Here is a 15,621-nt window from a genome sequence, read left to right on the forward strand (position 1 = left end):
AAAGTTTCAAGGATAGATACTCTGCCCCAGTTAGTTTCTTTGCATCGATCTTCAAGTGCGTTAGCAAAATGTCAGGGTGTAAAAGGAAGTGTGTTGTGTTAAAAGGAAAATGCTGCGAAAAAGTAAACGACAATATTAATTTTTTTAAGTGTTAAGTGTGAATATTCGTAAAAAATGTTGGATGTTGTTGAAGACTGTGATTGAAATAACTAATTCATATTTCAGTGTAATGTAAAAAAAGTATTAAATAGGCCATGAGATGACATAAAAATGAGGTTGAATAAATTTAAATACAGGTAGGCCTATAGTATTATGAAGGTACAGTATTACAGTACTACTTTTAATAAAATTTGTCTTAACCGGGTTTTCGATTAATCGTGATTTCCATCCCCACCATTATCCCGGATTATTGAGAGTTGACTGTAATTTGAAAGCTGGAAATGCTGACTAGTTTTTCAGTGATACGTGCTGAATTCATACCAGGCAGGCTTAACTGGCTCACCACAACCCATTTTTTTTTTTTGAGGAATGTAAATGTTGTGCAAAACTGATAAATTACATGAATTGAATTTTTCTTCATTTCTTCATCTTTGTAATTGTTATCTTTCCTATTGTTTGCATCTTTGGATCACATCTGTTGTCAGTTAACAATATGTGTGGTTGTGTATTGTTCACTACAAGTTTTTAAATCTCCATGTAGTTAATATTTAATTAAAAAGTTTAATGCTTTGTGCAGATGTGTGTGAATGGTTTTAACATCCTGGATCCTGAAATGATGAGTATCGGTACTGGAATCTATCTGGGTTGCTCTGTGATAGACCATTCTTGTGATCCCAATGCGGTTGCTGTGTTTGAGGGGATTATCATTCATATTCGTGCTGTGAAAGATATGCCTGTATTGGATTGGGAAAAGGTATGTTTATACATAATACCAAAAGGTGTTATTAGGTATCAGAGGTTTTTAGTCCTTTATCTGGTGAGTACAGGCTGACCTAGGCTAAAGTTTTACATATATTCATTGCTCTCATTGTAGGACATTTTTATAAATGCTGTGAAGATCTGTATATAGGTACAATGTATTAATTTGTATACACAGAGTGTAAGACAAGAGTACATAATGGGAAAGTCATGTCTGTCCATCAGCCTGCCTCTAACTTGAGTATATTTAATTCTGATTCTTATCTCAAATATAAAACCTACTTTGCATGAAGCTGTAATCAAACTTATGGTCAGTACAAGAAGGTCACAACACACTCTAAAGAGAAAAAGCTCAATCACTCATAGAAGGTAAGATGAAACATTTATAAAAACTGAAAACTAATAATAATATTATACATGAATAGCACCAAAAACATATAAACAGAACAGCAAACCGTGGATGATAAACGCCACCTACAATACATAACAGATAAAATAGAATTTTACATTGTAATTATGAGAGAATTTTTAAAATTTAAAAATTTTCATAGTTTTAGTAATAATTATGTGTATTATGATTATGATCCACACTAATGTGGATACATATTATGATATTTCAATAACGTGAGATGTATTTAATAAAACTGCCTGAAGGTTGTCCCAAATATGGACCAAAACATGTAACAGTTATTATATAAAACCAATCTAAACAATTAGATTTTTTTTTATTTTTTATCGCTGTGTTGACTGCCAGAAAGCCACAAATTACAGTAATAGGTTCTCCATCCCCCAGAAATGGCACATTACCTCACCTCACAGAAATGTTGATAACATAAGTTAGTGCTCATTAATATATACAGCTTTTATCTGTGACTCTCCAGTTTATTGAATATTTAATGAAATAAGGGAAAAGAAATTTCTGCCTCTGGATAGAATGAATAGCTTTGCAGTAGTAGATATTTGTCTGCAATGTAATGAAACTGATTTGTTTTTCTTTTGATTGCCTTTTTAATGAAGAAATACACAAAGAAAGAACAGTTTGAAGTAAAGGAATTAATTTTATTTTAGAGAGATATGCTATGCAATACACACACACAAGTTTTTATTGTGCATCTGCAAGATTTGTGTTAGACATAAATGAATATCAAGACCAAAATCGTGGAGAAACTGGAAAATATGTATACTCAAAACTGGCATATGCCTCAATCAACCTAAGTATGGCAGTGAGATTATTTTAGGCTGTGTATGATATCGTGATGTATTTGCACTATGCAGGACACCCCCTTCCCCGCCAGCGGTGACGTAACAGCATCGGAGCGCTGTCGCTGCTACGGTAACAGGCCATTCAACACTGTGCCCCCCTCCCCCGCGGTGACGTAACAGCACTTCCCACTGTGATGTAACAGGCAACAAGGAACAGTATAAAAAGCCGGCTGAGCAGTATGTGATGAGAGTGTGTGATCAGGAGTGACAGTGCGGATCGTGAAGTCGCCGAGAGCAGTGGATGTAATTGTGATACTGCCAGTGGCAGCAATTGTGAATTGTATAAGTGTGGAGTGAATGTGCAATAAATTTGCTAGATCCAGAACAGTGGGAAGTTATCTGTCACATGACATACACCCAACGCGTGACAATTTGGTGTCAGAATTGGTCTATGAACTTTAACATGCCACAAATTAAAACGAATTATACTGCCACATGATGGATATGGAAAAATTGTTCGAGTGCCTAGTGGCAAAAATGGACGCCGGTAGAAAAACCGACAAAGAAGAAATTAGAAGCAACCAAGAAAAAGTGGACGCCAATAGAAAAGCCTGGCGAGAAAAGATTGCTGCAGAAACGGAAGCGATCACAGTAAAGACAAAAGCTATGCGAGAAAATATGGACACCAGCCACAAGGATATAGTGGCCAAAATCGGCCTGTCAAGAGATGGAGGAACGTCTAGAAGAAGAACAGCTAACCTCACTGGACAGGAAACCTGAGGCGGTAGAACAACAAGAAGTCCCCAACGAAGATGCCGTAGTGAAACCGATCAAAGGACAGAAGAAGAGGCATAGGGGTAAGAAGCAAGCTGCAGGGTGATGCGGAGAGCCGAAGAAACTGACCCAAGGAAATTGTGGATCCCGGATGAAGTTGGCTGCCGCCTGCAGGAAGATGTCTCATCATGCAACAGTCGCATGGCGCAAGAGGAACATCTTCAGAAAAATTATGACCCATGGAAACTGTGAATCGCGGAAAGAAGTAACCTCAGCCATAAGGAAGATTACATGCTGTGCAGGATGCAGGCATTACGAACAAAGCCATGGCAATGTGGTACAAGGAACCCTAAAAGAACGGATGCTTGGGAGGAGATATCAAATGAGACCTGAATGCAAAAATGGAATTAAGGACCAAGGTGGCAAGTGGCCACTATATGAGAGAAAGAAGAGAACAACTGTGATCAGTATCAGATAGTGCAGCTCAGGACATCTATCACCTCTGGGAAAAATAGGACCGGTCTATAAGACTCTCAAGAAGACACTAAAGCTGGAAATCGTGAAGCGAGCAGTAGGAATTTCCAGTGGTTTGCCGAAAATGAGGAAATGGAACTTGTGGAGTGGTGGACCCCCTCCAAAATGGAAAAAAGATACTTCAAGCAGAGGAGGAGCCGCTAACATAGAAATACCAGCCTCCACAGCGAGAATGAATATGCGATGGATGAAAGTGATGAGTGAATGTGAAACAATGGGACTCACAAACGCTGGGCCATGGATGTAACGGCTGGAGAATAGTCACTGCAGGAGGAGTAGCTGGACAAAAAGGAGATGTTGTAAGAACAGCCTTCAAAGAAAAGGAACAGGGATGAACCGTTAGGCTATTCGGGACAAACCACCTTAAGGAGGGAGCAGTGTGATGTATTTGCACTATGCAGGACACCCCTTCCCCCACCAGCAGGGACGTAACAGCATCGGAACGCTGTTGCTGCTACAGTAACAGGCCAGTCAACACTCCGCCCTCCTCCCCCGCAGTGACGTAACAGCACTTCCCACTGTGACGTAACAGGGAACACCACTGTAACACGAGGCAACAGGGAACGGTGTAAAAAGCCAGCTGAGCAGTATGTGACGAGAGTGTGTGATCAGGAGTGACACAATATAATGTATCTGACATCAGCCTCAGAGTGTGACAAAAAGTAAGACAAATGTAAAATATGGACAGAACTGGAAGTTTCATTGCAGACTTTGTCTGAATGTATTTTTTCTTCTTACAGATTTTCATAAGTTACATTGATTTACTGAATTTTCCTCAAGATCGACAGGCAGAACTTCAGGCCATGTATTATTTTCTGTGTGACTGTAATCTGTGCACCAGCATCCAATCACCGAATATGATTTTGTGTCCAAATCAGGACTGTGGCCAAGGGATTTCAGTGAAACAACAGGTATGTGATTATATACAAGGTCTGGCAATAAAATTCCAGGACTGGTATGAAAAAAGAAATAAAAGATACAAGTAAATATTAAAAGTATTTTCTCCGAACTGGAGTACGTTTTGTTGAATTGTTTAAAAAGTTTTTGAAAATAGTCAGAAAGGCCTCCAAATGAACAGTGTTCAGTTCGGCCATCATGGTTTTCTTAAGATCTTCAGCCTGCTGAAACCTCTTTCCTTTGAAGGCAGTGTTCACCTTAGGAAAGAGAAAATGTGATAAAGGAAAGTGTGATTGTCTTGACAAGTCCAGATGAAGTCTTGGCATAATATGAGTCACCATTTTCTGCTTGTCTTCTCATCTATATGAGATGAACTTTGTGAAAATTCTCTTCTTCCATAAATCTTCATGGAGAGTTGAGAGATCCCTTCTCTCTCTGTGCTGTGTTAACATTGCTATGGTGCACTCACTCTGTTTCCTTTTATTTATGCCGAGGACACATGTTGATGGGTACAAAAATTGTCAGATCTTACTGTATACTTGTATCAACCAAGATTTCAGTTGCATGCCACATTATTATGTTACAGGATCATGAACAGTTACCACAGCCGTGCCCTTCCTGTGGAGTGTACATAAAAGCAGACACATATAAGAAGTATCTTGAAGTCGAGGAGTTCACAAGGCATCACTTACAAGTCATGAAAGACATAGCGTGTATCCTTCGTATGAAAAGTACAGTAAACTCATGGTGGAATAATATCATCATGGAAATACAGACAATGCTTTATTGAGACCTTCATTAATTTTATTCATCATAATGATTATTATGAACACCTCTCCATTGAACTGCATTGTCTAGTGTGTATATTTGCTGTTGTGATCGTTGTGTAGCTTATCATTGGTGCTGTATGCTTATTGTAAACTGTCACATCCAGTATTTAATTTGTTAGCTGTTAGCATGAATGAATTGAAGTACTTTGCCATCATTATTGCATATTTTAACAAAAAAGAAAGAAATGGCAGCTATATAAAACTGCAAACCTGAAAATATCAGTAGTAACAAAGAACCAAATGGAAGTCTAGATAGTAATTTCCATTTAAAAATATAAAATGTTATTGTGAATTTTATCTTTAAAGTTGGTAATGCTCTTATTTGTTGGTTCTTCCTTCCATTTTTGTGACAGTCACTATTTGTAAACATATTTCATGAGCACCTGACATTTCTTACGTTTAGGCGAGAGTCATGACTAGAGTGATGGATGATACTGAGATATTTGTGGTAGTTTAACTCTTCTCTTTGTTTGCTAGAAACTGATGGTAATGTAAACACAGATATTTTGAATGAATTGAATAAGTTCACCTATTTTAGCCACTGGGTCAGAAATGGGCAAAGTATGGCATAGTGTTTAGTCATCAAGAGAAATTTGTCTGGTCTACAAAGAAACTCACAGGAGAAAATAGAGTGCTGATTGTTAATCTGCTGATATTGGGAGCTTTAGGATATATAATCATTCTGATACAACATTTGAGTTCCTCATTATAGGCCTAATGTAAAATTGTTTCCACTCCTGGACAGGGTGTGAGTGGTAATACAAATTAATAATCATTTTGCAATTATTTTTTTTTGTTGGGGGAGGTGGAATAATATAGTGTCGAGCATCTAACCCTACCAGTTTTGTTTCATATATAATTTCACAACATAAACGTTTGTGCATAAGTGTACATTCTAACCGTCTAGTGCGTTAAGGCCCTTTGCGTTGGGTCCCACTCCTTCTAACCGTCCTTCTCCGGCAGTCCTCTGAAGAGCCCTTTGGTTGCTGGTTGCCTCTGCTCCTCTAGCCGTTCCCTCTCACCTGTTGGTACTTCGAGTTGGCAGGTTGCTGCTGCGTCCTTCCTATCCAGTTCTGTTTCCCCTTTTGTTGTTCTGGTGGATAATAGTTTGCGGGGTATGGGTTATCGGAGTGCTGGGCGCCAGTAAGCTTACTGTAATGGCTTACTTTTCGGGGAAAAGGGGGGATGAACTGGAAACTACAGGTGCTAGGTACCGCGTTCTCACTGGAGCGATGAGATTCGGTCTCAGGGTGAATACGGGCCTCGCGTCAGCGGGAAAGAGAAGAGTGTTTTAGGTAGGCACTAACACACACTGTTTAATTAGCCAATCTTGCTACACACGTACATTTAATAGCACTTGTTGCACTTCCTTAAAACACCTGGAAATCTCTCCAACGTTGGCGACCGGATCCCTGGCTAGTTAGTTAGTGGCTGTTTCTTTTAGCACAACCCCTAGAATTGCACTTTCACGTATACTTTTAGCACAAAGAAAATTTCACGTTAAATTTAGAAGAGTTATCCAGAGATTGTTCCTGCAAACACTTAAACATAATTTCGGCTGTACACTTGGAGTGTTGTTCAGAGACTCCTCTCGCAGACTGACCCTGCTTCGAAGCAAGAAATCTTCACGGCTTCAGCTCCGCCTCCAAGTTACTACCCTAATTTCTGCTGATTGGAACAATTCGAATTTAGGGAGTTAACCATAATTCTCACTGTTCCAATCACATAACTTTAATTTGGGACTTTGGACCTTAAAGTCCTAACGTCGTTTTTGACAGCTGCTTGAAAAATTATACCAGTAGCATGGGTTGCTGGCCTTCCCACTTTTGACTTACGGGGTTCATAACCTGTCAAGTGTAACTTTACCAAAGGATCCCGCCGGTCAACTTTCTAACTGAATTTCCAGGAAAACTCTGCGGGGTGCTTCCTGTCTGGTCTTCGTAGCAGTGAAGCAGGCCCTATTCTTGAAACCAAGAATCGGGCTAAGTCACCCTTGAGTGTTCCTTGCTACATCTTGTGTATAATTACTCTAAAAAGAAATATTGATTACAAATAAAGCTGGTGGTGTCAGTGGTATGGCTACAACATGTATTTCACATTTACTTTTTTTAAGTTTGGTACATGTTTCATATATACGAGGTTAAGTCAATAAGTAAGTTACAACTGGATATAGAACTTAAACAAATAAGAGTACTGATTTCAAAAATGCCATTATTTCTCAACAAAATCTCCCTGTACATTGAGGCACTTGTCCCATCGTTTCACAAGCCCCTGAAAACCAGCAGCATAATATTCTTTTGGCTGCTGTCGGAACCAGGCGGTGACTTCCCTTGCTACAGCTTTATCATCGGGAAAGTGTTCAGCCAAAAGATGATGTTTAAGAGGGCCAAACAAATGCTGTAAATGCCGACTCCTTCCGTAACATCCGCAGGAAATTTCGTAAGTCCATTCAACGGAAGTGACCAGGACTCCTCACCAAAGGCGTGTTGCTCTTGCATGACAATGCGCTTCCCCATACTGCCAACAAGACAAATAAGACGCTGCAAAATTTCAAGTGGGAAGTCCTCGAGCTTCCTCCATATAGCCCCGATCTTGCTCCAAGCGACTTCCATTTATTCGGCCCTCTTAAACATCATCTTTCGGCTAAACATTTTCCCTACGATGAAGCTAGCTGTAGCAAGGGAAGTCACTGCCTGGTTCTGACAGCTGCCCAAAGAATTTTATGCTACTGGTTTTCAGGGGCTTGTGAAATTATGGGACCAGTGCCTCAATGCTGAGAGATAAAATCATTTTTCAAATCAGTACTGTTATTTGTTTAAGTTCTATATTCATTTGTAGCTTACTTATTGACTTACCTGCATATTTAAAAACAGATAAGGGATATCTGACTCTAGTCATATGTTATTAGTGTAAATATCTATCTTACAGTTTTCAAGACATATCATGTTAGCTTGTTTTATGAGGCATCCATTGTGTCATGTTATAAATTTAACAGTTTTGTAAATCTGTAGGAAGCAGCCAGATAGAAGTAAGAATTCTTGTTTTCAGTTTTTATGTCTCCAATCTAATCACAAGCATTAAGTTTCTTGGATACATTTTTGAGACACACTATGGTTGTTATTGCACATTCAACTCTTTTTGTCTTCTTTGTTGTGGAAGAGGAGGAAACGAATGGGTAAAAATACATATGTGCCTTATATTCCATCTTTATCTCTGATTTATGGATTAGAAATAAATTTTTTCTATGTGAATTGGACTGTGAACTATGAACAAAGTGAAAGAGAGCTATATCTATGTGTTTATTATTTGGTTGGAAATTTGTTGGCCTCATTGGTTCCTGCAAACTTTGAAAACCTTTTCCAGCTCAAGGCTATCGCTTATCTGGCTGGTTCATGGACCTCACATTAAAGGGCATACATAACATTAGGACCCAGGCACAAAAGTGGCTAGTTCTGCCTGTGTATATAAAAACCTTTGTTCTTTGCTATAGAACAACCCATGTAATAGAAATATTGGTGGATAATTGAAAATACACGTAACCGCAGTTTCAGAGATGGATAGTTATGTGTATCATTCTGCGTGGCTTGTTACCAACTGCTAACAGTCACACTTTCTGTCTTTGATTAATATTATGTTATGTCTTCCTTATACTCCAAGCAGTGGATGTTGCTGTAACACACAGAACAGAATTAGTGAAGCTAAGGAATGCCTTTGATTACTACTATATTATTATGTTTGAATTGATTAAATGTACTGTTCCATCAGCATGAAAAGTGCCAGTTTGAAGTGTTCTGATTTTGTACTTCTGTACGAGGGGGGACCCAAAAATAACCGGAAACGACCTGTTGCGAGCGCATGCTTTGTAGTTACGAGTTGTGCTGTTAGGTGGTGTTAGCTGGGTGTCTCCCGCGACTGTTAGTGAGCTGGCGTCAGTCTGAGTTAAGTGGTTTGTCTGTGTTGCTCTGTTGTGTGCGTTCCTGTTTCAACCCTTTGGGGATTAGTGAGATGGCCGACCAGAAGGAACAAAGAGTGTGCATGAAATTGATGAAGATCGTCGAAAGACCATTGACCAACTTTTTGAGGAAACGAACATCTCATGGAGCACAGTCCAGCGAATTTTAACCGAAGGTTTGCACATGAGACGGGTGTCTGCAAAATTTGTTCCTCACTTGCTCGGAGATGACCAAAGAGAAAACCGCGTGAATGTTTGCTGCGACTTGAAGAGTGAAGTGCAGTTTTCCCTAACAGAAAGCAAAATTTCACGCACACTCTTTGTTCCTTCTGGTCGGCCATCTCACTAATCCCCAAAGGGTTGAAACAGGAACGCACAAAACAGAGCACCACAGACAAGCCACTTAACTCAGACTGACGCCAGCTCACTAACAGTCGCAGGAGACCCCAGCTAACACCACCTAGCAGCACAACTCGTAACTACAAAGCATGTGCGCGCAACAGGTCATTTCCGGTTATTTTTGGGTCCCCCCTCGTATGCATCAAAAGGGTAAAATGCTTGCTTATCACACATTACCTTGTAATTTATGCTGTTGTGCTTCTGAAAACACCTTTCTGCAAATTATTTGTTGATATATTTTGAATGACAAGTTTATTTATCTCTTTAAAGGATTGCAAAAATGTTGTTGTTTTAATGTCATATTTTCTGGCTCCATTGACAGATTTTCCATGAAAGCAGTTGGCTGAAAAGCAAGTTGGATTTGAGTCTGCAGTAGCTATCATTTTGTGCATTGAAGTGCCATACAATATTATATCTCCTTTGACTTGCAGTTTAAGCCAGTGGCTGAATTATAATGGTTAGGGTACAGTTATTTTAAGGACATTTCCAAATTATCAGAGCATAAATTGTTATGCTTCTGATAAAAATAATGATAAGGGTTTAAAAATGATAACTTAAGATGACAGAATTGGTCTGTAACATTTTAGACCACGTGTTAGCGGCCTCCGTAGTCTACAGGTAACGTTCCCACCTCATGACTCATAGTACGTGGGTTCAAATACCTGGCGGAGGTCGTCAAATTTTTAAGGGCGGAAAAATTCAGGGAACAAGTCCTCCGGTAGGGACTTTAAGCCGTGGGTCCCGTGTCGTAGCTTTACGGCACGTAAAAGAACCTCATATCTCCAAAGGAGGTCACTGAGCCAAATTACGGACGTTTCCCGCCCAACAGCAGTCTCTAATACCTCTGGTAGATGGGGGAAGCATTATAGATACCTCTCAGCTAGTAGAGCCGGTCTCGCTGGCTGGGCGGGACTGATGGTAAGCACCAGTACCGGTAGGATATAGAGACTGGTAGAAATCATAGAGGGAAGCACAATGGACCAATGCAGGTCTAAGTGCATGGGGAAACCCACCCTCTCCAATAACTAACTAACTAGACCACATGTTACATCATGACTAAACTGGCACAAATGGAGTGGCTGAGCTTTTCAAAGAAAATAACATGCATAATGTGGTAATTTTTGCTCTTTATGTTTTACACTTGTATGAATTAATTTATTACTGATCACCTTAACTGTTCTTCAGATCTTGATGTGTGCAAAGTTTGTTTGAAGAAGCAGCAGGGTTTGTTTCATAATTTAGACCTTCTGCATGTGAAAGTTTTAGACCTGGCATTTGAGAGTAGCATTGAGATGGGACAGTGGGAGAAGGCAGCTGAATTTGGCCAGGAACTTGTTCCAGGATATCAGTAAGTGCTCCCATTTCTTTGTAAGGGCATTTGGATGGGTGTGAGTATTGTGCATACACTTCTGTATTGATGAAAGTCAGTTCATGTTGCTATACATAGGTTGTATGTGGAACAGAGAAAAAGGACATTCATACAGACACATGTTTGGGTGAAGTAGATCTTACCTGCATAAAGGCTCAGAGGAGTATAACTTGCTACACACTGCCATATAGAAGACAGAGCTTAAGTCAGTTGTAATTTCATTTTCAGAGTTCCTTTAGGTAATTGGCATATAAAATTACTACAGCATTCCCTCATGAACTGCAGGGTTTATGTTCCTGAAAAATGCCTTGGTTGCAAAGTCCAACTAAGTTTCCTGTTCCTTCACTAAATACAAGAAATGCATATGTGTAGAAATGAATTAGATATAAAACATAAAAAGTGTTACAAAAAGACACTACATTACTAAAATGGAAGCTAGAAAATTGGTTTCAGATGCCGATTATAGGCTTGCCCCAGCAAATGTGGTTCTCTTCATATGGAAGACACTGATTTTTTTATGTGTATACAAGTTTGTAAGTGTGAACATATGAAATCACATAGAGGTACTGAAACTAGATACAGTGGAGAACTGTGGGTACATGAAATCTACAGTTGATGAGGGATTGTGATACTGGAATCAAGCCTAATTGTGTATTGTTCTGTGGCATGTAGACCTGTTGCTAGGCAATGACTGTGAAATAAGAAACTGAACAGCAGTCATTGCTATGAATGAATGAATGTATAAGGGGTGGGCCTTCTTGGCCCTTGCACCGCAACCTTAGTGGTCTATTGTGCCTCCCCTTCTGATTATCCCCTCAGCAATCCCGCGCTTCGAATGAAGTGTAGGATTTTGTACGTGGGGACGTCGAAATAGTCACTTGGTTCCATGAAATATTGACCCAAGTGACACAGTCACTGAGGCCTCACATTCGCACAGGATATGTGTGGCTGTTTCATTTTCTCTTTGACACCCCTCACATGTTGGACTGTTACTTAGTCCCAATTTGAAGAGGTGTCCTTTCAGGTGACAGTGTCCTGTAAGTAGTCCTGCCGCCCATCATAGCTGGTTTGTTTAACTTCAACAGTTCCTACGCTCTTTTAGTAGAGGGTCCTCGTATGAGTCCCTTTGCTTGCCTGAATCCAGTCAAGGATCCCCAGTATTTCTTGTGCTTCATATTTGTCCAGTCCCTGATTGCCTTTCTGGCAACTCCTATAGAGATGCCACAGACTGGTTCAGGTCCTATGAACGCATGTTCAGCTCCAATCTTGGCCAATTGGTCTGCTGTTTCGTTTCCAGCAATACCCTCATGCCCCGGCACCCATATCAGTTGTACCCTGTTATGTTTGGCCGTTTCCATGAGGGTTTGATGGCAATCCCAGACCAATTTTGAGTTGATCAGGTGTTTGTCAAGTGCTTTAAGTGCAGCCTGGCTGTCAGATAGAATGTAGATGTTCCTATTTCTGTAGTTCCTGTCTGAATTCTCCATAATACATGCCTTAATGGCATATACTTCTGCCTGAAATACTGTTGTGTACTGCCCAAGGCTGAAACTAAGTTTCCGCCTCGTGCCATAGCAGTACACAGCAGCTCCAGCGCCCTTATTTGTCTTGGAACCATCTGTATACCAGATCAGTCCCCCTTTTCTTTCGGCCTGAAACCCGTCTTCCCATTCACTCCTGTCAGGAAATCTGACTGGCAGTCATTGCTAAGTAATGACTCTGCAAACAAGCCTGTTTCCATGGCAGCGATTACACTGCAACAGAGGAATGGTGTTTTCTGTGCAATCCATGCCAAAATGTTTTAAGCAGAACAGGTTAGGCATGAATGAGTTGTTGGGAGTTAGTGAGAAGACTACTGCGGGTCAATCATAGTGAGCAGTTACTTTTAGAAGCTGGTAGCTGAGGCTGGGGCAGTTTGAGAACCCAGAGGAAAGGGAATGTCTGCTGTTGGAAGCCACTACCAAGCAATGATAATGAATACATGACTGTGGACACTGGTGTATGTGTAATAGTGAACTGTGAATTGTAGCCACGCACTATATCAAAGAATTCAATAAATCCATTCATCATCCAAAACCTGCCTATAGTTACACTCCATAAAAAACATGACAATACTGGTTTGTAAAGCACACGGTCTAGCTGAATTTACTTTTCAGTCTGTCTTCTTAGAGCCTGATTTATTTCATATGTATCATTCATATTTCACCTCATGAAATTGTTTAGCACTAATCATTTAATTATTATGTTGTGGTGCCCTACAGTCAGACCATCATCTTAGAGTAGTGTCTTCCTCATACTTACTGTTTCTGTAGTTGCTCATGCCCATGCCACAGTTATGATAAAAGGATAATGACTGGGATAAGACAAGACAGTTGTGGACACCACTCTCGTACTTCAGCATGACTTTCTGTTATTTGCAGCATAAACATAAATGCATATTTATGCAAGTGTGTACAGATCTCTTCCAGATCTTGATTTTCTCTTCTGTCTGTGTATTCTCTGTTTTCTAAAACAACCTTAATATAGATTTTTAGTGCTTTTTTCTCAAGGACACCACTTGCCTGGTCTCCATGTAGTTACATTCAACATGCTTTCTTTTATGTACATACTGTAATGAAGCAAAAATTACATTTTAGTATATAATTCCTACTTTGACGTATCTATGCTGGAAATAATTAGTTGAAGTGTATGTAATCACATTACTACCACCACCACTGCCACTGCCTCTGCCATTACTACTACTACCATCACCACCATGGCTGTTGATCTTCTACCACCACCACTGCCACCACTGTTGCTGGTGCTTTTACTACTAATACTACTGCCACCATCACCACTGCTGTTGCTGTACTACCACCACCACCACCACCACTGCACTGCTGATGCTGCTACAACTACTGTTACTACTCTTATTACTGCCACCATCACCACTGCTGTTGCTGTACTACCAGCACCACTGCTGTTGATCTACTACTACTACTACCACCACCACCACCACCACCACTACTACTACTACTACTACTACTACTACTACTCACCACTGTTGTTGCTGTACAACCAGCACCGTTGCTGCTGTTGCTGCTACAACTACTGTTACTACTCTTACTACTGCTGCTACTACATTTTGCCCGCAGAACTTCAGTGAAAGGGACCACTTGGGAGATCTACATGTAGATGGGAGGGTAATGTTAAATGGCATCATAGATGAAAATGATGAATATTTTGACTGATTTAAACTGGCCCAAAACAGTGCCAGACATGTTCTCTTTTGATCATACCGAAGAAGATTTGGATTCCATAAGAGCAGGAATTTTGTTATTGTCTCTTAAATTTTTCTGTGCTGTGAGTCAGTCAGTATGATAGATCAGATAGCAAAGAACCTGACTGCCAAGCAGAAATCTGCTGATGGCAAGGTGAGTTCTTTACATTCTTCCAGTCTCTGATTGTGAATGAAGTAAAGGTTCTTAAAATTTCATAGTTTGCTTCTTTGAGCCTTTATGTTTTTAAGTATTGTGTTTCAGGCTTCTCATGATTTGCTATTAAACTGTTTGTATTAATAATCATATTTATTAAATTGACCAGAAACAACAATTTCTACTCATCTCAATTGATTTTCTTTCCTATAGAAAATACTACAAAGAATGTCACCCACTGCTTGGAATTCATTACTTGAAACTTGGAAAGATTAACTTGTATTTGAAAAAGTTCGGTGAAGCATTAGATATGTTAAAGAGTGCAGAGCAAGTGATAAGAGTGACACATGGGGATCGGCATACATTGTACCGAGATCAACTCATGCCACTGTTAAATGAAGCTCAAGGTGAACTGGGCAAAACATGAAGGTAAACTTATGGAAGAAGTTTATGTTGAATATTAGTACATGGCATTGCTAATAAGTCACCAGAATTGCAAAAGTGTGTAATAATACACACATAATAACCAGTACCAGTTTATTTTGGTTGTGGATAATTTAAGTAAAGGCCACTCAAAATTTCCTAGTAGAGGAAGTGAGCTCTTAAAACATATATTCAGGTAGGAATTTAAATCTGCATTTACTGGGTGTTACATTCATTAACAGTATGTCTGTAGACTGATCAGTTTGACAGGCTAGCTCTGAGGATAGATCAAGGAGGCTGTATTTGTAATTGGTTACTCAATAAAATACTGTGACTGAGTTCTTTTTTTAACTTTTTCCTGTACTTAAGCACCATGACATGGACATTTATGGGGGAGTGATGGGAAAGCACAACACATAACTTATATTGCATCTCCTTTTTTTTTTTTTTTTTTGCCATCCTAGCACTCTCCCTTTCCAACAATACATAAATTTGGCACTGCATATATATATAAAATGAATGGTGACCTCTGATTTCTGGGATGTAACACTGTGTAGCCTGTTGAAAGTTAAGCAGCGTTTTGGAGGAACATGTCTCGTCACTGCTTGCTACCTGCTTCACGCTGGTTTCATGCTTGACTTATTCAGCCCTGAAGATGGAGGAAACATGTTCCTCCGAAGTAATTGACTTCACCAGTTACTCATACACGGCACTGTGTCCCAGGAGGTAGAAGTCTTAATAACCACTGATGTGGGAACTGCAGATCCTATATATGTAAAATGAAGGTTTGGAAAATATTTGGAATTATTGGGTTTTTAGACTTTGTCCATTGTCTGTTATTCTAAAGGAATGGTAGAAAATACCTGAGAATGGAAATAGGTTCAGTTTCCAAAACGTTGTGTTCTTCAG

The 15,621-nt window shown here is 39.7% G+C and overlaps 1 protein-coding gene across 1 annotated transcript in view; it reads left to right on the forward strand.

Moving 5' to 3' along the window:
- The window catches only part of LOC111865153 (histone-lysine N-methyltransferase SMYD3), a 21,745-nt gene extending 6,695 nt beyond the window's left edge, over positions 1-15,050 (forward strand). Inside the window, exons 5-9 of the mRNA XM_023852925.2 lie at positions 737-913; positions 4,170-4,340; positions 4,913-5,039; positions 10,693-10,855; positions 14,503-15,050. Coding sequence (XP_023708693.1) covers positions 737-913; positions 4,170-4,340; positions 4,913-5,039; positions 10,693-10,855; positions 14,503-14,716 — 852 coding nt within the window. The 3' untranslated portion in view covers positions 14,717-15,050. The remainder of the gene's footprint in view (positions 1-736; positions 914-4,169; positions 4,341-4,912; positions 5,040-10,692; positions 10,856-14,502) is intronic.
- The last annotated feature ends 571 nt before the right edge of the window (positions 15,051-15,621 follow it).

Source organism: Cryptotermes secundus, unplaced genomic scaffold (assembly GCF_002891405.2).
Source record: "Cryptotermes secundus unplaced genomic scaffold, Csec_1.0 scaffold178, whole genome shotgun sequence".
NCBI lineage: Eukaryota > Metazoa > Arthropoda > Insecta > Blattodea > Kalotermitidae > Cryptotermes > Cryptotermes secundus.